This window comes from Canis lupus, chromosome 37 (assembly GCF_011100685.1).
Source record: "Canis lupus familiaris isolate Mischka breed German Shepherd chromosome 37, alternate assembly UU_Cfam_GSD_1.0, whole genome shotgun sequence".
Taxonomy (NCBI): Eukaryota; Metazoa; Chordata; class Mammalia; order Carnivora; family Canidae; genus Canis; species Canis lupus.
In genome coordinates, this window is record NC_049258.1 from 8603707 (window position 1) to 8627397 (window position 23691).

General features: G+C 53.5%; 1 protein-coding gene and 2 long non-coding RNA genes across 10 annotated transcripts in view; 2 read left to right on the forward strand and 1 right to left on the reverse strand.

Annotated features, from left to right (window-relative positions):
- The window catches only part of SATB2 (SATB homeobox 2), a 289546-nt gene that overhangs the window by 175349 nt on the left and 90506 nt on the right, over nt 1-23691 (reverse strand). The window contains exons 1-3 of one of the 8 annotated variants that reach the window (XM_038585275.1): nt 20967-21178; nt 10391-10472; nt 5819-6046 (exon numbers count right to left, since the gene is read on the reverse strand). In XM_038585275.1, the coding sequence (XP_038441203.1) occupies nt 5819-5987 (169 nt within the window). In that variant the 5' untranslated portion in view covers nt 5988-6046; nt 10391-10472; nt 20967-21178. Of the gene's footprint in view, nt 1-5818; nt 6047-7192; nt 7340-7561; nt 7707-10390; nt 10473-14639; nt 14769-19146; nt 19171-20966; nt 21179-23691 lie in introns of those variants that run through there. The other 7 variants (XM_038585274.1, XM_038585273.1, XM_038585271.1 and 4 more) reach the window with 7 other exon arrangements.
- Nucleotides 9179-10549, forward strand: LOC119867927. Its single transcript, XR_005385201.1, has 2 exons — nt 9179-10174; nt 10409-10549. It is a non-coding gene; the product is annotated as an uncharacterized LOC119867927 (long non-coding RNA).
- Nucleotides 18233-21584, forward strand: LOC119867928. The gene is made up of 3 exons (XR_005385202.1): nt 18233-19763; nt 19953-20161; nt 21404-21584. It is a non-coding gene; the product is annotated as an uncharacterized LOC119867928 (long non-coding RNA).

The following is a 23691-nucleotide window of genomic DNA, read 5'->3' on the forward strand; positions in this document are numbered from 1 at the left end:
AAATCTAAATTCCCCTTATGCATCTCACACAACTCATGAAATAATATGAAACAGTATTATATCACTGCAAATTGAGACATTTTTATCAAAATAAAGAGTGATGATGCCAACATTTCATTTGTCATTTCCCACTTGTCACTTTTCACTGACAAACTGTTACACATACAACTTTTGTCAAATGCTCCATCTTTAAATATGTTCCAAAATGCCATTGTACCTCAGCATTCATATAAGGAAGATAGCAGAAAGTACTGTTACTACACATTAGTTAGATAAGTTTTTTTTTAAAGCCTTCTTATTAGATAAAAGAATATAAAGAATTTTTTGTTAATTCACACGCTAAGTAGGATAAAGTTTGGCTTCCTGAAATAAGACAAATTATGAACATATTTTACACACCTAATGTGAGATTATTAGTTACAAGAAACTTTTTTAATGGTGAAAAATTGGGTCACTTTTCTCTCAACAGAAACCTAAACACTCTAAAAAGACCTAAAAAATAATATAATTTGGAATTTATCTAGCCCTGTTAATGCCTTTTTAATGTATGCATATAATAAAGTCCCTACACTGAATTCTCTTTTTAAAAAAGGAAAAATAAAGAACCACCACCAAAACTGACTGCCTACCAAATATACCTTGCCAGATATACTAAACAATTACCCTGTCTTGCCTGGAATAAAGCTGATTTCCATATTTTTAAAATAATTCAGATTAAAATAATTCAAATTCGTATTCCTAAATCTCTAATAAATGACGGTAAGTCTGTTTACATATACATAAATATAATAATATATATACAAGATATCTAAGATGTACAGACTGATTCTACTAGTCACAACCCCCTGGGAATGGATTATATTGCTTATTTTCTACAGGGGTTAAAAAACAGATGCCTTAGGGGACATCTATGTAGTTCCAACACACATACACACACATTTCATTGCAGATGATCTTGAATATATAATGGTCAGTGGGTTTCTGTTGATGGAACACAAGGCTTCCAAAATTACTTGAAACATCAAATTATGCTCAGGACTTTGAGGGGCGGATACCCTATGTTCTGTTTAATGTGTATGTTCCATTGCATATATTTTTTTTAACCAAGTATGTCTTTATTTTAATAACAGGCCAAGGACTAAAAACACTTTAGAGAAGGGCTATTTTTCTACCTCAGCAAAACTACAGAGGACATGCTAGATTGTTGGATGACCCCAAAGCCTAAGTTCATTCTATTTAAAAAGATCTTAGACCCTTAAAAAAAAAAAAAAAAAGTAGATGTAAGAGGGAAATACAATCTTTTGTCTTTTGAAATAATAACATGGGGCCTCCCTACAAGCATAATGGTGCTCATCCTTAGCTAAAATGAATTTAATGAGTTTTTGTCATTTTACCCAGGTTGACAACATGTTTCTAAATTTCCAAGTATTTTATACATTTTTAATGTGTCAATATCTATACTCTTTCATATCCGCACTCCTTTCAAAAAGTAAAATGTCTCCCTACAACTGCTAATATGGTGACTGCACCTGACCTGAACTGCATTTCTTTTCATCTAAAGGGAAATGTTCCACATGTAGACAATTAAACTAACTGTTGTTGTAGACAATGTTCAGCACTAAATGAGGCCCTGCCCAACAATCGTGATCACATTTGCTTCCCTATTTGAATACATCAGTGTGTATTGCATAATGATTTTTTTCCCCTTGTAACAAGACAGTTATGTTCTTCAAAGGGCTGACTATTAGCAAGAATAATAGGCCTACTTTGGGTCAACCAGTTTATAAGATAACAGGCACTTCCTCGACAAAATTAAACCATTATTTTAAAAACAAATTCTTTTCAAAGAAAAAAAAAAAGCAAATTTCTTTCAGAAACAGCAAATATCCCTGAAAGATACTCCCAGTGTTCAAACATTTTACCCTAAAATCTAGAACATTTAACACAAAAAAAAAATTATCAAAATTCATAGGAAAATGAAAAATATCAAAAAGATTTCTGATGTTTAATGCCTCCTATCAGCAAATACACCATCTGGTATACTCAAGCGCTGTTCATTCAGTTTAAATAAAGCTGTCTGAAAGTTCTTCTTTAAGCCAAACATTTAAAAATGAAAATGCCTGTGTTAACAATGAATGAAGCACAATAATTTATTGCTATTAAAGCACAACTGGCCAGCGCCTTTCAGCAGTCCAGGAGGAAAAGAACGCCTTGCTTCCTCTGGAAACTTGATTGGCATCACTTTCATTTTATGCTGTACGTTTCGTGGCTGAAGCATTACACACAGCAGAACATTTTAGGTACTTATGTTAATGGTGGTAAAAAGGATCATCTGATTCTTATTTTCGTCATCCCTAATAATCTTTTCTTTTTCGAAATCTTCAAATAGATCTGTAAGTTTTAATCAACAATTTCACAAATATAAATTTCCCCACCATTAATCATCCTTTTTCAAAATCCTTATGGAGTGAATTACTAGCTGAGAGGGGACGCCAATTCTAGTAAGTGAATGTTACCCAGCAGGGATATAAAGCTGTCAACACCACGGTGCTCTTGCTTGCTCTAAACTCTCTCCCAGCCTTCATATGTTTTTTAAAGAGATATTAGCCTTTTTTTTTTTTTTTTTTTCCTGGGGACCTTCTATAAAAGCTGACTGTCATACACATCGGAGCACTTATTTTATTATATACATGCTTTAAAACACAGTGCTTAGATAAGAACAAAAACATCCTCGAAAGTGTTGTAAAGACAAAGCAAAACTGATCTACTTTCTAATAGTCTTCTAAAGCTAACCACATTGTAAACAACACACTAACTTTTAAGCCCCCTATTAAAACACAACCTTGAAGACTGTGATAGTGTATCTACCCCCTCAACTAGTTAAATCTAGACACTAATATAATTTCTTCTTTTTTTTTAAAAAACAAACACGTTCTCATCAAAAAAAACATACCAAACTCTGTCTCTCTCTGAAAATGTGGAATCATGGCAACAGAATTTACTAGTGCAACCAATGCATTCAGAAACATTTATTCACCTCACTGTTTATCAAAAGTAGTCAGATAACTGCCATGTTATTGGGCAACCAATTAACTTAATGATCTCCCCTATTTTTAGGGGGAAAGCTTTTAAGAAAGATCACTACAGATTAGTGAACACTAAAGATTAACAAACACATCCTCCCAAATTTTGAGCTCTATTTTTAAAACATAAATTATTATAACCATCTTTACAACACTGACAAGACTGTAATATAGCTGAAAATGGCAATAAATGATAGAGCTATAAATATTTTGTAGTTGTCTGTACTTATTATATTGCTTCATAAAGGAAATTTAAACAAAGGAAGGCAGGGTGATAGAAATATAATCTATTTTATATTTACTCTATGTTCCAAAATGAGTATTTCAATTACGAAGAACTGCTAACTAGAAATGTATTTTAAGCATTTTTTAAAATTTAAAAAGTGTATTTTTTTAAAAGGCTTTGCTTTTCTCCAATCTATGCACATGATTTAAAGTCACAAAGAAATGAAATTATTACCATCTCAATGTACATTAGGAAAGTATATAAACTTACACCCCAAAGCCAATATTAACATTCAATGAGAAACTTCACACTGTCAACATTTTATGTTCTAAGTTGTTGTATTTTAAAGCTTTCTGAATTAAAATCTTTCCAAATAATCTGTTATGCTGTATAGAACAAAATCTTTCTATAAAAAAAAATTTTTAAACCCACCATATGCGGGTTTAAAACTCTTCTTTATCACTTTACTGTTAAGTATTATACGTAGTAGTTATTAAGACAAACTAAAGCCATCTATTTTCAGTTTGAAAAACAACTAGTAAGACCTGTGATATTACTAAATTAAAGCTCAGAAAAAAATGACTAAAGCAGCTCATTGAAACAAATCTATTACTCCTCCTGAAGACTTAATTTTTTCCTTATATCAAATTTATAGTAACTGGTCAAATGTAAATTATAGTCTCAGAAAATAAGAAACGCAACCACTGTTTTACACTAAAGGTATCCCCGGTCAACGAAATTAATATGCTGTAGAAATAAAAACCACACTTGTTTTAAGGAATCACAACTGTTAACAATTACGTTCTAAAATGTTTAGAGACTTCTTTCAATCTAGTGAATTTTAGTAGGTCTTCAGAAAGAAACCAGAATTACAAGTCCAAGTTTCTTCTACGTGCATAAGGCCACTTTGAGAACACATCTCCTCTAAGGATTTCCCAGTTTTTCAATCAAATAGCATCAGCACTTATATCATCTTACACTTGGTTTTGTCGTATTTGCTATATTTTCCTTTCTTATATGCATACACTAAAAGATATTATAAGAAGTCTGAAGTTATTGTTCTGGTCTAAGTCAACATATAAATAAACGCCACTTTTAAAAAGTGGCTCGCAGAGCTATCAAGTTTTCTTTTGCCTCATTAAAGTATATCTTTAAGTCCCTACAATAAAAGATATGTAAGCTGCAATGTAGAGCCAAATAATTTTTTAAACCTTTAAACACTGTGAGAATGAGTGCTTCCCAGGGGAGATGATTAATAGAAGGAACTAAGGCAAACCATCCTGAATGTCTACCATGAAGAAATAATAATAGCAAACCAAGTAAAAATAGAAACGTGTTATTTTATAAAATGTCTGTTGTAACTCTTTAAAAGGGCACGGACATTCAGACTTAAGTCTTTTCCTTTGAAATACATACTATGGCTATTGAGAACATGGGGTTGGAGCTTATCATTAAGTTTTGCCACGGTTTTGCACCATTTCAGGCAGGCTAATATAAAGAATTATGTCAAATAAGCTACTGCTGAAAATATGGAGAGGTGGGGGGGAGGAGAAAAACCTCTGGAAGCAAAAAAGATTTAAACTAATGAATGATGGATCCCAAAGACACAAAAAAAAGCTGCATGCCATGTTGAGTTGTGTTATTTTACATGTAGAAAACGACTAAGCCAGTGGCATAAGCCTCAGAACCTTTTAATAATGTTTTAACTTCTTATGTATCTTTACTTTGTAAAAACTCTCCCCCTAACCACTTTAAAAGAAAGTGGTTAAGTGATAAAAATCTACCAAAGCTTTTCTTTAAATAATATCAACATCCTGGAAGAGGTAAACAGCATGCAGCCCTTAAGACCACTCTGCTGTTTTTACCTGTCGTGCCCCATCACCCACCGCAAAGTCACAAATGCACAGGATCTTAAACTTTACAGAAAACGGTGACCTTCAAGCCTCTGCGGGCCTGACACATTCGGCTCATGATTCTTTATCTCCCACTTGAAATGTGGCAGGATATTCCCGGTTTGTTACTAAATTCTCTCGGAGCACTGTCCTAACTACAAAGTAACACCAACACTCTTTGCTCCTGAGCATTAAAAAAAGAAAAAGAAAAAAGAAAAGAAAAGAAAAAGAAACTAGTCCACCAGAGCGATCGCACCTCACAACTTCATCTCTGCAAAACTGATAACTCCGAGGCAAGGCAAAAAGAGTTAAATCGCTAAAAAGCTCTCTAGGAAAATCTAGAAACAGTTAGCTGGCTGTGACATAAACCTGCCAACACCTCAGCACACAGTGGCAAGGTGCCCAAAAAATGCCACCCTCTGGGTAAACCGCTTTCTTGTTTGCAACTCTGGAGGAGGCTCCCAGTTGCAGGGGCGAGGCGGCGGGGGCCTTATCTGGCCACCCGGAGGGGACTTCCTGTAACCCTACACCGCGGCGGCGCCCGGGCCACCTGGACCCCGCCACCCGGGCCCTTCCCGCCGGGCCGGGCCGCGCGCCTCCCCGCTGCGGGCTGTTACCTCCCACGGCCTTGGCCACGGCGCCGTTGGGCCTCCCGCGGGCTCCCATGGGGCTGCCGTTCTGCTCCAGCCGGGCCACCTTCACCGGGGGAGGCCCCTTGACGTCGGGGCTGCCGCTCCGCCGGTCGGGGCTGTCCCGCAGACACGGGCTCTCGCTCCGCCGCTCCATGCTGCTCCGACTCGGAGACAAAGTTCCCACCGGCAGGTCGCAATAAAACGCGCAGGGACCTAGGGAGGGGGCGGGGGGGAGGGAGGGAGGGGGAGGGGGGAGGGAGGGAGGGAAGGGGGAGGGAAAAAAAAAGAGGGAAAACCGCTCACACACGTGATAGACGTTCAGGCCAGTGGCGGAGCGCGGCACCGCGCAGCCCCCGGGCGTCCTCCCGCCGCCCGAGGCCCCGAGCCCCGGGCCCGGCCGCTCTGCAGGAGGGAGCTCCGGGCGAGGCGGCCCGCTCCCGGGGGCGCGGCTGGCAGCGGCGCCCTCGGGGGACACGGCCTCCCCGCGCGGGAAGCAGTGAACTTCATCCGAAGGCCGTGTCCCCCGCCGAGCAGGGGCTGGGGAAGGATGCACACAGGTCCGCGAGGACCCCGATTAGCCACAGGATGCCCGTGCGCCGAGCGGCGGGGCCGGCGCCAAAGGCCCGGCGTGGGGACCCCCTGAGCCCCCCGCCCCCCTCCAGGGCCGGTCTGCGGACACAGACACGCTTCGCACAACCCCAACCCCAGGTCCACATCGATGAGCACCCGGAGGTACTCCTCCTCCTCACAGCGCTCCCCAGGATAACCTGCATCCCCAGGGCGGGCGCGGGGGGCGGGGGGGAGCTGCCGTCGTTATTATTTTGGAACGTTCTTCTGTTCCTCCCATCCTTATTTGCAAAAGCTCTTCAGTGCAACACACAAAAGCGAAAAAAAAAAAAAAGCATTTAAACGGTTAGGTGAAGGAGCAGCCTTCATCAAGCCCAATTTAAAAATTCCTCCAAAAAGTTTTCCTCTGGGTGTCCTAAGGCTGGCACGCGCGCTCCGGGAACCCGCAGGGGGTCCTCGGCAAACCGCCCCCCCCCCGGGTCTTTGGGGGGCGGCGGCGGCGGCGGAGGAGGAAACACCTGATGACACGGCACTCACATTGTCACTGACATCCCCGAGAAGCAGGAACCCGCGCAGCCAAGTGCGCTAGGATCCCCGGCGGGCGCGCTCGCCCCGGAGAAGCCGCGCGTCCCGGAGGCAAGGTGGGGGCTGGCCGAGGGGCCGCGCGCGCCCACGGGAGGGCGGCGGGCGGAGGCTCCCCGCACCGCCCGGGCCGCGGGAGGGGGCTCGGCCGGCCCCGGGCTTCCCCGGCCCCCCGAGCCTGCGGTGGGAGTCCTCGCCCCGCGTACTTACTGCTCACGGTCTGTCTGTAACTTGGCTGGCTGAGGCTCTGTCCATGGAGCAAAAGTAGAGAATCCAGGGTGGAAAGTTTCTGGTGCTTTGCCTTGCAGCGCTCTCCTAGTCTTCTCTCCTCCTTCCCCTTGTCCTCTTTCCCAGGTCCTAACGTTTAAGGTCCTGGGTCAGGGTGTCTTCTAGTGCAGAGATGGTTGTTATGATGATGATGGTGATGATGATGATGATGATGATGGGAGGGGGGCAGGGGGAGGAGGAGGAGGAGGAGAGGGAAAGGAGGATTCCTCCAAAGGGGCACCCGAGCGAGCGGGGGAGGAGACGGCGGAGGAGGGGAAAAGAGAAAAGGAGGCTGAAAAAGCCTTTTCACACCTTCGGGAAGGAGCCCCGTTCTGGAGAGAAAGGGCTGAGGACGGGGAGGCGGCGGAGGCGGGCCGGGGCTGCCGCTCCGCGGGTCTGCTAGTGGGCGGGCAGGCGCGGCCGGAGCCTCCCTCTGGGCCGGTGTCACCGAGAGCCGAGGCGGCCCGGGGACCCGGGACCGCGCGCGGGAGGAGGCGCGGCGGCCGCCCAAGCCGTCACCTCCAGCCTCTCCCCTCTCGGCCGCCGCCGCCAGCAGCCGGAGCCGGACTCCCCGACCAGCCGCGGAGAGAGATACACTGAGAGGGAGATGATTATTAGTTGCGTTGAGTCATCAGGCAAAGTGAGTCCTTTTGGGTTGTCCTCGGTTTCCGATTTCTCCCCCTCCCCCTTTCCGTCCCCAGATCTAGCGCCTTCAAAATAATAATTTGGGGTGGGGGTAGGGGAAGTCTCTGGGTTATTTCGGGATGGGGGTTGGGGGGGGAAGCTCTAAACCCGAGCCAGACTGGTCCACCGCAGTGGAGGAGGAGAGTGGGGGGCGGGGAGGAGGGCTGGGGAGGTTGCGGGGGGAGGGGGGCCCCGCCTGGCAGGAAATTAAACATCAATCAATCAATCGCTGTGAGCCCGGCGACCCAAACAGCGGCGGGGCTGCGGAGGAGGCAGAGGGGCTGGCGAGGGGCGGGTGGGAAGCAGGGAGGAGGGCGGAGGAGGAAGCGGGGAGTCGGCGGCAGCGCAGCCGCGGGGCGAGGACCGCGCGCGTGGGGCGGCGGAGGAGCGATGGCAGAGGAGCGAGAGCCGCGCGGGGCGGCGGCCGGGCCGGCGGGTGCGGGTGCGGGTGGGTGCGGGTGCGGGTGCGCCCGGGCGCCGCCGGGGCTCGGGTCCGCTCCTCCTCCTCGCGGCGGGTCCGGGGCGCGGCCGCCTCGCCCGGCCCCGAGGCGCACTGGTCCCGGCGCGGGGGCGGCGGCGGCGGCGGCGGCGGCGGCGGCTCGGCGGGCGCGGCTGCCTGGTCTCCCCGGTCTCCCCGCGGAGGCGCAGCCCGACGCGCAGCAGGCGAGCGCGGCTGCCTCGGCTCCCGGTTCTGCTAACTGCGCCGAGTACTTTCGACTTTGGAGATAGGAGGACTATCGCCTCCCCCACCCACCGCCTCCGCCCACCACCCACCGCCTCCGCCCCTCCGAGCAACTTTTCCCGGTGCCCGGGAGCTCCCCCTCCGCGCGGAGCCGGCCGTCCGGGGCCCGCCGCGCCGCAGCCCGCGCAGGGAAGGCCGCCGCCCGCGGGCCCGGAACAATGGCCCGCGCGCCCCGGGGGGCAGGGGTGCCGCGGCGCGGACGGGCGAGCGGGCCGCGCGGGGGGCGGGGGGCCTCCCCGGGCGGCGGCCCCGGAGCGCTCGCTGCGCCGCGGGCATCCCGAGCGGCTCCGCCCGGAGGCCGTGGCGCGGAGGCGGGGAGGGCGGCGGGGCTCGCCCGTCCTGCAGCTGCGGGTCTGGGACTCCCGGGACCCCCCGCCTGCCCCGCCCCGCCCCGGCGGCTCAGGCGCTGGGCTCCGAGGACGCGCGGCGTGCGCGGGGACGGCCCGGTGCCCCGTCCCGGGGGAGGCCGCGCGGGGGCGTCCACAGCAGGTCCCGCGAAGGTGCGACTGAGCCACAAACTTTTGCCGACTCCCGCGGCCGCAGCCGCCCGCAGCCCGACTCCAGCCGCGGTGCTCATTTAAGGTGGCGCGGGCAGCAGCCGAGCAGGCCGAGCTGCGGCCGCGCTTTTGTCCCTGAGGTCCCCGCTAGGGCGCCGGACCTCCTTAAAGAAAAGCACGTGGGCAGGGGCCGCGGCCCCCGCGAGGCGCCCGGGGCGCCGGCTCACACTCGCGGTCCTGACCTGTGGCGGGAAAATGAGGCCGCGTCCCCGCGCGCCTGGAGGCCGGCGAAGCCCCTCTGCTGGCGGCGCCTCCAGTCCCCACCGCGCACCGGGTGTCTCTCCCCTAAACCCCCGCACCCGGCGGACTCCCCACCATCGCGCCGCCTGCGCCGCCGGTCCCCCTTAAGAAGCATTGGCTGTACGGCGGCGCCAGAGGGCCAAACTCCATTCGGTTTGGGGAAACGCGCTCCTAGGGTAATGCTGGAAAGCTTGGGCCGGTGTACCGAGAGCGGGGAGCCGCGGCCGCCGGGCGCCCGGAGGTAGGCCGCCGGCCCCCTCGCCGCACCTACCCGGTGGGCGGCGTGCGCGCAGCCGTCCCCTCCAGAGCCCAGGCCTGGGAGGCGGAGGAGCCTCTGGAAGAGAAAGGGTCCCAGAAACTAAACCTGCCCCGGCCTAAGGCTCAGCGCCCCGCTCCCGGAGCAGCCCGCACCCAGGCGCCGCCCACCAAGGTCCAAGGGAGCCCCAGGCGCCCCGGGAGGCGGTCGGAGCCCAGCCGGGAAAGGAAGCCAGCTCCATAGAGAACCTTCGGGGAGCCACCCTGCGAGCTCTGGGCTGCACGTTCTCTTCCCTGTGCTTTTATCCCCCAAACCCCATCTCTCCCTCCAACCTGAACGGACGGGTTAGAGAAAATGCACAATTCGAAGGCGGTGAGAACAAAGTGGCTCGAGTAAACCAACTCGTGGGGGTAGCTAAAAGGTTTTTGGCTGCAAAGAACCAAACTGTAAGTTTGATCAACAAACTTTTTTTTTTTTAATCTGTACTTTCACGTCGGAATGGGAAGGGGGTTTTGCAAAAAAAGCAACTACCACTGTCAAAGTTTGAGCCCGTTTCCAAGATGGGGAGAGCCGCAATTCTTAACAAATATCTTAATCTTAAAAAAAAAAAAAAAAAAAAAAAGAAAAACAAAAAACGATAATAATGCTGTTTCTTTCCTTACCTTGGTGTTGAACTGCAGAATCCTCCTCCGGATCAGTGTCCAGGAACTTAGAAGAAATGGTGCTATTAGGACTTCAGTACTTCTGGAAAAAAAAAAAAAAATGCAAATGGTTTAGCCAGGATCTTTCCTGTCTGATTCGTCACTATTATTATATCTGATGATGCGAATGGTTGGAGCGATTCAATCTTAAGTCATTAATGAGCTATTTTATAAACACCACTGTCTGAAGATCTTCATTTACATTTTGCGAAGGATCACTTCGCTAACCTCACATGCTTGTGTCAACAGCATGATTGTGGGACTGCAGTCACACGCTCATAAACAACACAGCGGTATTGTTAATGGGTTAATATTTTATAAAGTGTAAATATTTTATTATGTTTTGAAGGGAGCTATTGATTCTAAATTATTAAACCCCTGAGATGGGCGATTTAAATAAAGTATACAATTTAAGTACAATTAAATGTACTTTGTGGCCAGTTTGTTTTCAGATTCTGCACCCTTTGGAAGATTAATGGATTTTCTCATTATTAGAGTTTCTTCTTTTCCGTTTTTGACAGTGAACAAAACTATCATTTGGGGCAAAAGCACTTAAAATAGGTAAAGGTGAACTGGGCATAAAGGAAGACATCGAAAGCTCTGAGTTATTACCAGAAATGTGTTTTGAATATTTGCAGATTTATGTTTACTTACACATTTTACAAATTTCTTTCGATTTTAAAAAGGGAGAATTCTAGGAAGTTTTGTGATACGTGCCCAGTGAGGGTTTTCTTTTCTTTTTCTTTTTTTTTTTTTTTACCCCCGTTGAGTTTTGTCCCTAATAAAGGCCTTTTCTGTTTCAAATTACATAAGCTTTCTACTGCATGATTTTTGTATTGACCTTATTTCAACTGAAGTAAGCAATTATTTTCGGCATGCTCAATTTTGACAATAAGAAATTTCAAATAGCATTTTTATCTTTTGCTGAGATTTTCTACTTTTTAAAACCGTAAATAAATTCTGATTCAAAAGTTCTGTTTGGTTTCGTTTTATATTCCTCAAGTGGTTCATTTCCAAACATTTTTAAAACAAAATCACACTCAAGAAAAGAATTGGTTTTAATTACGTTTGTTGTTGTTGGTTTTTTTTCTTCTTCTTCTTTAAAAATAATTTGATCCCAAACGCATTTTTTTATACAGATAGTTTTTGCTCCAGTGCTCAAAGCATAAAGTTCACACTGGGGGACATTTTAATCCTTCAACTTGCTTCTCACTGACGTTTCAGTCGGGAATCTACTAAGACTTTTTCCTCCCTCTCCTCCCCCACCCTCAATTTTTTTTTTCATATGTCATTTAGTCAAAGGTCGCCCGTCTTTCATAATCACACTGAGATTTGTTATTTTAAAAATCAACGGATCTTTACGCGCTGGGCTTAAATATGCATGTTTTTTCTTATTTTCATGTTCTCCCCTTTTCTCTCCATCTCTCGTCAGGCCTTCCTTCTCCTTTTATGGCCTGCACTTTTAATGGCAACATTTCTTGATTTCTCGCCCTGGACACCGAGGTCTCTGCTGTGCTGGCTCTAACGTGTGGCCAACCTTCCTCCCGCGGTGAGCGCGCAGGGCGGCCTAGGCCCGACCGCCCCGGGCGGAGGGGGCTGGGTGCCCGGGCCGGGCCGCCCGAGCCCCGCGGCTGCAGCATCCGTCACCGGGCTCCCTGGATCCCAGGTCTGGCCGCCCGGGCGGAGAGGCCCTCCCGGAGGCGCGCTGCCTCTTAGGGAGCACGCGGAAGCCGAGCGGCCTTTCCCCCGCGCCCTCGCCCTCGCCCTCGCCAGAAGCCCTCTGCGGGCACCGCGGGCGTCGGAAGCCTCCTGCGGCTCCTGGGAACCCACGCAGGCCTGCCTCTCCCCCTCTCCGCGCCCCCGCCCCCCCGCCAGCACCCGGGGCCCGCGCTGCTGGGGGCGAGGGGAGGGCGGGAGGGAATCCTTCCCCTCCAATGAAGCCCACACCACTTCTGGAGCCAATTTCCGCCGCGGACTGTCCGGGGAGAGTCAGGCGACCAACGTGTCCGGGGACCGCAGAACTCGCCCCAGGCGCGGGGGTGGGAGCCGCACGTGCCGAGGGCCCCGAGGGGCGCGCGCCCGCCTCGCCGGCCCGCGGGGTGGGCTCCAGCCCTTGGCGGCTGCTCCGGGGCGTCCGGGGGCACTTACTCCGCCGTCCGCACGCCTCCCTCGTTGGCACCCGAGCCCGTCAAACGCCAACCGCGCCCGGCAAAGCCCTCGACCGGCGGGCTCGCGCGGCAGCCCCGGGGGGCCCTTGGGCGGCGGGGCGGGGCGGGGCGGCGGGGAAGCCGCGGGCCCCTCGGGCAGGGCGGCCGGAGGTCCCGCTCCCACCCTGCGGCCGACGCGCCCCTGCGGCCCCGACGGAGAGAGGCGTCCCGGGGAGGCGGGGGCCCGGCCGGAGCGAGCTGCGCGCCCCGGAGGTCGCGGGGTCGGGGGTCCGACGCCCCGAGGGCGGGAGGGGGCCCGCGGAGGTCGGCCCAGGAGCTGCCTCCGGCGACGGCGCGAGCTCTGCGCCCCGGGGTCCCAGGTGCAGGGGCTGGGAGAGGGCGCCCGCCCCGAGTGCAGAAAGCCAAGGGACACGACCCGGAGGTGAGGGCGTCCCCGTGGCCGGGGTGGAGGTGCCGTCCCCGCGCGCGGCCCCGGGCTGGGAAGCCCAGGAAGGCGGAGGGCCCGCGGGCTCCGAGCGGCACTCGCGACGACACATGACAACGCCCCCAGGCTCCTGGATCCTTCCACTCTTTTCCAGAGTCTAGAGCTAACAGAGCTGGATCTCCTGCAGCATCGCAGGGAGAGGAGGACTGCCCGGCCAAGCTAGCGTGTTTGCTTTTTGTTGCTTTTCTGTTGTTGTTTTGTTTTGTGTTTTGGAATAGAAATCGACTTTAAACGGCCGGTGACCGGGCCGTGGGGGACAGAAAACGAAACGCCCAAGGAGTTGCCGCCGCCGCCGCCGCCGCCCTGCCCCCTCCCCGGGGCTGCGGGGCTCTGAGCGCCGAGTCCCGCTCCCGACCCGCGGCGTCTGCCGTCTCGGAGGCCGCGAGCAAGGAGGGCCGGGCCCGCCCCATCGCTCGGCCCGGGGCCCCCGGGAGCGGCGAGGAGCCCCGCGCCCTCGACTCATCCCAACGGCCCCGCCGCCTGGAGCCCGGGTCACTGCCCGGGTCCCCCGACCGGAGACGAGCCGCCCGCTCCCGACAGCGCCACCGCGTGGGCTGCGACCGAAACCCGCGGCGTCCCGGAGCCGGGCCCTCGGCGTCGCCTGGTCGCGGGCGCAGGGCGCGGCGGGGGATGGGCAGGTGCGGGCCCGGCTCAGCCCCGACCACCACCAGGACCTCGGCGGCGGCCCGACCCCCGGGAGCGGACGCATACCTGGCAGGTCCAGGCCGGAGCCCACGCGGCGGGCAGGGCCGCCCGCGCCGAAGTCCGCGCACCCGCCGCCGCGCCGAGGCGGCCCAGCTCCCGCGGCTCCCGCGGCTCCCGCGGCTCCAGCAGCTCCCGCAGCGGTCGGCGCCCCTGGGCCAAGCGGGCGAGCGGCGGGAAAGCCGGCTGCGCGCCCCGCGGTGCCCCGGCCCGGGCGGCCCAGGCCCCTGTGGAGAGATGGGGAGCCCCGAGGGTGTCCTTCCCGGCCCGTGACAGCTGGACCCCGGGGGAGGGGTCGCTTCTCCCCCGCCCCGCGCGCCTCGGGGCCCCGCCGCCAAGCCCCGCGGAGCCGGGCATCACCTGGAGCTGGCCCGGCGCGACGTCACCATCGCGAGCCCCCGTGTCGGGCTCAGGGGACCTCCGTGGGCCGGCCGGGGCTTCCCTTTAATAAATGCAACTGTTGACACGCGCACACGCACACACACACACTTGGGGACCATCCGCCGCGGACAGGGACAACGACCCAGAAAGGTGTGGATCCACCTGGTGCCCATCCAACTACAGAACTCCTAGCCCCACGCAGCACCGAGGCTCGGGCCTGAGCGCTCACGCCCGGCGGCCACCGGTCACAGCCCCGCAGGTCGCCGGCCCCGCGGCCGAGCAGGGCGCTCCCGCCGGGGCCCGGGGAGCCCGGCGGTGCCCGCGCGGAGCAGTTCTGGCGCCCACTGTCCGCCCGGCCTGCTCGCCCGCACCCCGGCCTGGGCCCCGACCTGCTGGCTTCTAAATCTAATGCCCGTAGGCCGCGCGGGGCTGTCCCCAAGCGCGCCAGGCCCGGCACGCGTGCCAAGTGGCTCACCTCGGCTCGCTGCGCCTGCCTTTGCCCCCGGGGCCCGGGGCCTGCGGGCGCGAGGCGGCGGGTCGGGACGCGGACGCCGTCTGCTCACCTCCAGGAGCCGGCAGCGGGTGCCTGCGGCGTCGCTCGTCCAGCCCCGAGGCTGATTTAAATAACTAATAAGCTCAGAGAAATTTTACGAGGGGAACTTTTCCTTTTAGTATCAATAAAGCCTAGTAATTGGGTTCGTTGGTTACCTAAGCTCGAGTTTCCTAGTCTGTCTCTCCTTCTCTCTCTCTCTCTCTCTCATTCAGAAGCAACGTTAAAAAAAAAAAAAAAAAAAAAAAAAAAAAAACGGCAACTGTGTGTGCGTTTGTGTGGAGTGTGCAAGTGTGAGTATGTGAAAGAAGTTGTTGGTTTCAAAAGTCCTTCTTAGCTGGAGAACAATGGTCATTGTCGATAGGTGGTGAAGAGTTTTGAAAGGTGAACTGCTGTTATTTCGGAAGAGAAAAATGTGGACAACAATTCAAGTCTCACAACACAAGTACAAAACGAGGGAGGGAGGTTTCTGAAGATTTTTTTTTTTCCCTTTGGATGTGACAAAGACATTTGCAATGCTTCCCTAATAGTTTGCATTTTAATTGACTTTTACTACATTTTGACTTCAACTCCTGGATGGTCGTGTTATCTGTTTTTTTCAGTAAAGACTTCTCTACCATCATGCGCTCTAAATTTTTGCTTGAATGTTCTAATCTTTTTGAAAGCATGTTCTTAGTCATAAAGAATTTTTCCACCTGGGAACCATGCCTCAACTTAAAAATATAAAAGACCTTTCATGAATAATAACGGCAAATAGCCCATTCGTTTGTGTCCACGGAATTGTTGGCGCCTATACAAAATCTCAAAAATCTAAAGGCAATCTAAGCATGTTTCTCTCCAATCACATATATATGTGTGTGTATATATACATATATATATGTTTTCATTTTCTGTATGGAAGTAAAAAAATCTTTTAAAAGACTTTTTCAAAAAGCATTATGCTAAAATTTAACTGAACTTAAATTCCCCACCAGATACAACATAACTAGTGCCTGCCAACGTCAGCCTAACGAAATGAAGAGTATTTCTGAATCAGATTACTGTTGGGGTCAGAAGCTAGTCAATGAAAAGCAATGAGAATCCAAGTTTGCAAACCATGGAGGGTGGAGGAGGCAGCTCCCCAAGTTCCCAGCAACACACCCAAACCTGTGCTGTGCGCTCAGAGCTTCAGTGTTTACACATTATGGAGAACTTCTCCTTTTCACTTTTAGTTAGAAAATCCACGAACTCCCCCTTAGTTCGCCTTCTTGTTTTAGGCTGTGAGACCCCGAGTCAGCTTGAGGGTTGCTTTGTGCCGAGTCCAGGAGGCCCAGAGTGACTGGGAGACAGACCCAGCCCTGGGCACGTTCGGGGCCCAGAAGGGCGTCTTGCGGGCCCTGCCCGGGGGCCACTGCCCCCAGCTCTCCCCGCACCCTCGGCCGGTGGCACCAGAGCCCCTGAGCCTCTTCCAGCTTCTGCAGATCGCACCACGGTGTCGGCACTTGGCTGAAGAGGGAGTGAACCTTGAGCTACGGTGTATACGCCCTGTTTCCCCGCTTCCCAAGAGGGTGACAGCCAACTTCCCTTCCCATCTGCTCCTGCTCTGGCCCGGGGCCCACCCATGCCCTCCAGTGTCGGCCGCCGGGCGCCCAGCGCCCCACGTCCTGGCTGCGCGCTAAGGGCACTCACCGCGGCGGCCCTGGTCCCCCTCGCTGCCCAGGTTAAGGGAGGACGTGTCTCTCGGCGCTGTCCTCCGGGTGCCAGAAGTCGAGAAGAGTGGCAGAGAAAGATGGAAGGATTGGGAAGGAAAGGGCAGAGCTGAGCGGGGGGGTAACTCAGAGCCTCAGCCTCCCCAGACAACCTGGGGGCTCCCCTTCCCCCCCACCCTGGTCTGCAGGTCCCCACAGAGCTGCTCCATCAACCAGGTTCTCCTCTGGCTTTTAAGGTTCTCCCTCCCATCCCATACCTTCTGGTTGTTTAGAGTTTGGGTTTCGGTTAAGCTGTTTCCTACGGTCAGTCGTGGAAGCTCCACTTTTTTTCTTTGCCTCATTTACACTCCTTTCTTTAAAGAGCATCCTCAAGCCTAGCTTATGCCAGCCCCTGTGCCATGTCCCAGGGCCCTATGTGCCAGAGGAGAAGTGATTTGTCTGTTTACAGCAGGTTTAATTAAGACGGTTATGTGCCGTGAACTCTTTGGGCCCCAATCAATGCATTTTGATTTGGAAAGTCAAATAGAATCACATCTTACACTTGTGGGGCCCCGGTTGGCCGCTCAGGCTGGAGATAGACACTGCTGTCATCTACTCCGGCCTCACTGGACCTGAATGGGTCTCTCCCACAAAGCCTGTCACCCTGCTTGTCCCCACGATCCCCAGTTGAGTCTTCCGGCAAGACCAAGGCCTTCCTGGTCAGGGCAAGAAAGGCTGACTGCCCAGAGCACTCCTGATGCCCTTTAACTGAGGAGTGAGGGGCTGGACTTCTGTGGATCCCACTTCCAGGCTACCAAAGCACTCCCCAGCCCCAGGCCCCAGTCCTCCCCGCCCTCGCCCCAACCTCGCAGAGAAAGCCTGGGAGGCAAGACTTTCCTTTACCCCGACCTCTGTCCAGTATCCTACCCTCCCCCCCAGCTCTCTGACCTAGGTGTTGGGCTGCTGCAGAAGCCTTTTTCTAATTTGTCATCATCAGAAACCTCAGACAATTGGAGTGTAAAACTGTAAGGGCTTCCAAAGACATGAGGGCTGCAGGCGTTCAATAGAAGGGGTTGGAGGGGGGCGCTGAGAATCGGGGACAGGGACTTGGGACAGACGTCCCAAGTTGCTCTCCTGAGCTTTCCTCTCTCTGCAGCCTGACCGCACTAGCCTGAGCAGTGATCCCTTCCCTCCTCTCTCCTTCCTTCTACCCCCACCCAAACACCCCCCTCACCGGAATATCCCGCCACATCATCAGCCCTCAAAAAGGAAAGGGGGCCAGAGTGTCAAAGGTCGCTCAGCTTCCTCCCCTCCTCTGACGTTGTCCAGCTACCCCGGACTCAGGGGCCAGAGCCCTGGGTTGCTTGTGGTAGGACTCATGACGCCTGTATGGGGTGTGTGAGCCTCTTCTGCTGCTCTCCAGCGGCTAAGTCCAGCCCCCAGCGATGCTGGACCCCGCGTTCCTGCCACCCCTGCGGTTCTGACCCCCGGAAAGCTGCGGACCTGCCACTAACCTCATCATACCATCTATAATCGATCCCCCGGTTTTCAGTAGATTTGGGATCCAACAAGGGTAACCAGTAGATAGATAGGATTGGGGGGGCTTGAAACACTCTGAGCACGTCTGGGGGGGGCAGGGGGCGTCTCATAGGGGTTGTCCTGAGAGCTGCTGGGAGCAGTCGCTGAGGGTTCCAGGGTTCGAGGGGTCAACTTTGGCGGGCTGTATGCGCTAGGGCTCCCAGGGAAAACCCCCTCCTTGGCCTCCCGCAAGCCCGGCAGGAGGATTAGGTCCGAGGGTGGCCTTTTAGGGGCCTTTTTTAAAATTCTGCGTTTACTTCTGTAAAGGACTCCTCCCGGTTCTAGATGGGTGCAGCGGCTGGCCTGAGTAGCCTCTGAGTCGCCCCTCCCCCGCTGTGTCAGGCAGCCCCGGGTGACAGTCTGGCATCAGCTCTGGTGACGCCTCCTGGCAGGGCTTTGGGCCTCGGCGTCCAACTGAGGCCCAGGAACCCCCATGGTGCGTGCATCCTGCCTGGGGTGTCTGTGCGCGCCTGGGGGTGTGGGGAGCGCGGGGCGGCCGCGCCTTCCCGCTGGGGCTGAGCGTGCACGCCGCGGATGAATCCTGAACCAGCTGCAGAGCAGAGGGGTCGAAGAAACAGGCATCTCCACCGAAGGGGCTGCAGGCAGCTCGGCTGACTGCCCCCCCCCCCCAACCGCGCGGCGCGAGGTGGCCCGGGAGCCCCGCCAGGAGCCCCCGCCCCTCAGGCGGAGCTCGGGTCCTGGCAATCTCTGCACTTTGTCATCACGCCCCAGTATTTGACATTCGCAATTATCTGCAAATACCCTGATCGGTTTGTATATGAAACACTTTTTTTCCTGCCTTAAGGTTGGAATCTGGTAAGTTTCAGACAAGTGGTTGCGGGGGGGAGGGGACCCGGGGGACCGCGGGGGGACCGGCCCGGTGAACCCGGCTCGGCTAGGTGGGCGACGAGGAGGGACGGATCTGCGGGCCGCCCCCTCTTCCCCCGGCCCTAATCAGATGCAAGGCCACACGGAGCTCAGGAAGGGCCAAGGCCGAGACCCTCGGGTCCTCTTTGGAAAGGGGCGCCCCCTAATCCCCGTGGGAGAAAAGGTGAGGGGAGAGTGGAGATCCCACCGGGGCCAGCCCAGGGGTTAATCATCTGGATAATCGGGAAAGGGCGCTGCCCGGCCTGGTCGCTGTCACCGAGAGTGTCAGTCACCAGCTCTCGACCCGCCGCAGAAATTACCTGCTCCAAGAGACATCCCACGGAGCCCTCCGCACTGAGCTGTCCCCGCCCGCTGTCTGCGGGAAGCAAACCGCGCCCTCGTTCAAAAGAAGCGGATGCCCCTTTGACCCTCCTCCTCCCCCAGACGGTTCCCAAATCCAGAAGGGCAGTGCCGGCTCGGGATCGCTCCCAACTCCTACAGCGCAGCTCCAGCTTCCGGGCTACCTGCCTATTACACAGTCCGTCTACCAAAAGGAAAAAAAAAGTGGTGGTGGAGGCGAGGTAGGATAAAGGAGTGAAATTACGTGTCTGCTTTTTCTGCTGCTTTAGGAGCCTGATCCTGGCCCCTGGCTCATCCGAAGGGCCTCGAGCCCACACACTGGGAGGCCAGCGCTTCCTGGCGGGGGTGCGGTGCACACAGCCTGGGTGCTCCGGGGCTCCCCGTCTTGCTGGCCACCAAGCCCAGCTACTTTTGCTACGGGGACCCCAGTAACTTGAGAAACACCAAAACGTCCAGGGAAGCCTCCTCACCTCTCACTCAAGTTGCGGCTCTGCTGCAGACACTGGGCTAAGCTGCTTCTCACACATGATCACTCACATTTTCGGGGAAAGTGGGAGGAGGAGCAGGTTAGAGAAAGGTGAGTGGGTGGGGGATACTGCAACACCTTTAAGAAAAATCTGGGAGGAGGGGGGACTGGTTATAAATCCACCTTTGTAAGAGCCCAACTGCCAAAAAGCACTGGTATTTTCTGGAATGGAAAACAGAAGACAGAAGCAGGTCGGAAACGAATCCCTCCATCCCTCACCTCCCTCCCTCCCCCTCCCAGCGCCCCCAGCCCAATTCGCCCCGACTGGGAACCCACGGGGTGCTGAACAGACGTCAGCTCTCTCTGCTCCTGCTCAGTCCCCGCGGGCAAGGAAGCGCCAGCGGCTGGAGAAGGTGGTTTCGGTCTCCCGTGGGTGCCCCTGACCCGAGGGGGCACCACACAGCCGAGGCAGCTGAGGTCGCAGCCGAAGTCACCTTCTCTCCGCACAGGTGATAACCATTGCGCCCAAGGCCCAAGGGAAGCAGCCTGCGACGCCCACCTCTCCCTCCTTTCCCCGGACCCCTTGGGATTCGGTCTGAGATGAGGCGGGCGCAGGACACCCACAGGGGCCCCTAGATTAGGCCCGGCTGTGGATGCGAAGACTGGGCCCAGGGGCCTCAGGCTGCACCAAGCATGTGGGTGTCCGCCTGGGTCAGGGGTGGGTCAGGACCTCAGAGGAGCAAGGGGCTGGGGTGACCCCCACTGCACCTCGTGCTACCTCCAGGACCGCCCTTGGCCTGCGGAGAAGGCAAAGCAGGGATGCTCCGTGACGGGTCAAACCTTCACCACTGCATAGTCCGTTTTTTCCCCCATCATGTCCTTATTATCTTTGTTAGACGGGTGTACGACTGCTCTCTTCCAACAGCTTAGTCTACGGAAAAACGCCCCGAGGGTTGGACGAGACTTTGCAGATTTGGCCTCCTGGGGGACGCTCTTAGCTCTTGGGTGGTCAGCTCCCTGCGCACTCTCCGCCCACAAGCACCGGGGACAGAGCCCACCTGGGCAGGACTGGTGGCTGTTAGGGCCCAGGAGAGTCCCCGTCGCCCCAACCCCGCACGCTCGAGCTCTGGGCGGCGCGCACCCCGAAACCAGCGGGCGTCCCTGTGCACGTGCAAGCATCCTCCCACTTCGACCCCAATTCGCCCCGCGTCCATCACCCCAAACGGCTTTGCCTTCGGGTCTCTCCTGGGACCCAAGGTCCCGGGCCCCAAGTCCCGGAGACGCGGGCCGGAGGCTGGAGGACTCCTTGCTCACCTTGACTTGAGACACTCGAAGGCCCTGTTTAACTACCGGTTGTATGGGGGCCGCTGGGGGCACAGTGGCTGCGCCGCGCAGAGGCGCTCGCTCCCGGGGTCCGGGTCTCCAAGGGCATCTGGAGTCGGGCTACACCTACACCGTCCTGACTACCTGCAGCGCGCAGGTCCCAGGCGGGGAAAGGGCGCCGCGTAACCGGACGACCGGTTACCTCTCCCGGGATCGGCCCTGACTTTGTTGGTAACTTAAGAAGCGCCTCTGAACTCGGGGAGCACCTCCCTGCACAGTCCCCCACCCCCTTCCTTCCCGGGCCTCGAATCTCACCATCCTGCCCCCCATCCCCCACCCCCCGCCCCGCCCGTTAGAGACGCGCGGCGGGCGCTCGGGTGGCGGAGCCGCCGTTGCAGATGTTTATTCGCAGCTAATTGCTTTTGCAGGAAAATGCTCGTTCCCCGGGCCGAGCGCTTCCGCCGCGCGCTGATCCCACCCGCCAAGCCCCGAAGGAGCCGGCGGCGCAGCGGCCCAGGCCCGGCCCCAGCACTGCTCCGGACTCCCGGTAGGGGGAGCCTCCCCGGGCGCGGGGCCAGCCCGGGTCCCGGCCTCCCCGCTCGGCCTCGCAGCCCGCGCGGCCGCCTCTCCACCTGCCCGTGGCGGAAGGGAGCCCCGCGCCGAGCCTGCCCCCATCCCCGGCTGCTGCACCGCAGAGAAGACAGACACGACCGAAGTGCATTCTTGAGGTCCAAATATAGGTAGGGAAATTTGTAGGTGAGCTCACCTACATAGCCAACGGGACGAAAAATATAGCACTTTCGGTGGCTAAGAACTGCTCTTGGTTCCACACATTTTGAGCCTCATTTTAAGAATTCTAAGTGATCTAATTAATCCCTTCTCATTGCGTCTCCAAGTTGCCCAAGCAGCTGATTTAGCTGGCCCCAGGACCAAGCAGCAGCTCAGAAGAGACCTGCTGGCCCTCCTGCAGTAACCTCATCCACGGACTCTCTCCCTTCTGATTCCTTATGCTTTAGGAGCGGCTCAGAAGCTTTCATTTTAGGATATGACCAATGTTCAGAGAACAACCCAAATTCAGGGTGAAGGGGAAAGAAGTCAGCCACACTGTGAACCCACAGATCACTCTACTGTGCCCCGTGTGGTCGAACACCTGAGCTCGAGGGGCCAGAGAATTCCTGGAGGATACTCCGCAGATAAAACCTGCAAGCTCCCCTTCTGCAAAAAGCCATCCTTCCCGCAGGAATCCACAGCGCAGAAGAGCTCTCATAAGGCCAAGTCATCAAGAGCTCTTCAGAGAGAATTGCATAAGCAAAGAATTTCACACTTGGAAGGAAACTTAAAGACCACTTAGTCTAATGGTTGTGGTTTACTGGTGAGGAGCTTGAGCTCAGTAGACGGGAGGCAGATTCACACTCCAGGTGAGAAAATCCCTGAATGCGGAGTTGAGCCTCCAACTCTCCTCTTTTGACCCTCAGTCCAGGACTGTTTGGACCGCAGGACACCAGAAATGCATTTTACTGTTGTTGCTATCCCGGTAATTACGAATATATTTCCACATAGTTTAGAGTGCTTAGTAAGACATACTTCTTTCATAATATTGCAACAATAGCAAAATCTGCAAGGTCTGTGTGAAAAGAATATTACAGTTGGTTCAAGAGACGCTGAATTTTGGAAGTGAAGTTGCATATAGTATTGAGGCATTTGGGGGAGAGACTAAACAAAAGTGGTTGTATTGTTTTATCCCAATTTAAGAACATGCAATATATGCAAATATATGAATAAATGAACAAAACAGTACAAAAAACCCAGGATCGTGGTATTATAAAGCATTCTTTATTTTTTAAAGGCATTCTTCTAAGTTGTGTGGTTTTTCTCCAAAAATCAGAGCTATTTTAGTGCATATAAGCATTTGTTTTATAGGGTTTTTTTTTTTGTTTATAGGTTTTTAAAGTATTGAATTCTGATGCCATTTTTAAGGACCAAAGACAAATAATATATACATTTCTAAAATCAGATTTAAAAAAATAAAAATCTAATTTCTAAAAAGTAGAGTTAACCACAATGGGGGAAATTTTTTTGAATAAAATATTATAGGATAAACCTATAAGAAAACACTCTACTGCGTGTCTAATAAACCCTGAGGTATAAATGATATTCTATCATTTTCTCCACAACTACTTTATTTTTTTGATAAGGTCAACACAAAAATTGTCATTTACAAGGACACTCCACTATTCCTTTTTTGTACCTGGTTCAAAAGGGCAAAGACATACATTATCAAATGGAAATGTCTCAGTCTCTTTCCGTAACTAATGTCTGATCTTTAGCAAATGGCGCTGTGATGTCATTGAAATGGGTATTGGACAAGGTACCAATTGATTTATTGATTTCCCTTCTTCAAAGTCCACTGGGAATTGGGGAGAAGGAAAAACATAGGTTGGCTGAAATGTGCATTACTTATACTATCATACACACGTGAAAATTTATTTGGTTGATAAAATTGACAACTGAGAAGCACTGCTTACAGAAATCCATAAAGGAATGACGTGGAGGCCACGCAGTTGATCAACCTGCTTCTCCCCCATCCTGTCACTGTATTTGCCCGTCGGATTTCAACCTTATAGAAGGCAAAAAAGACCAAGTTTTCAGCTAGCCTATACACAACAATGGGAGCAGGAGGAAAAAAAGGAGGCTGGGGCGGGGCAGGAAACAGAAT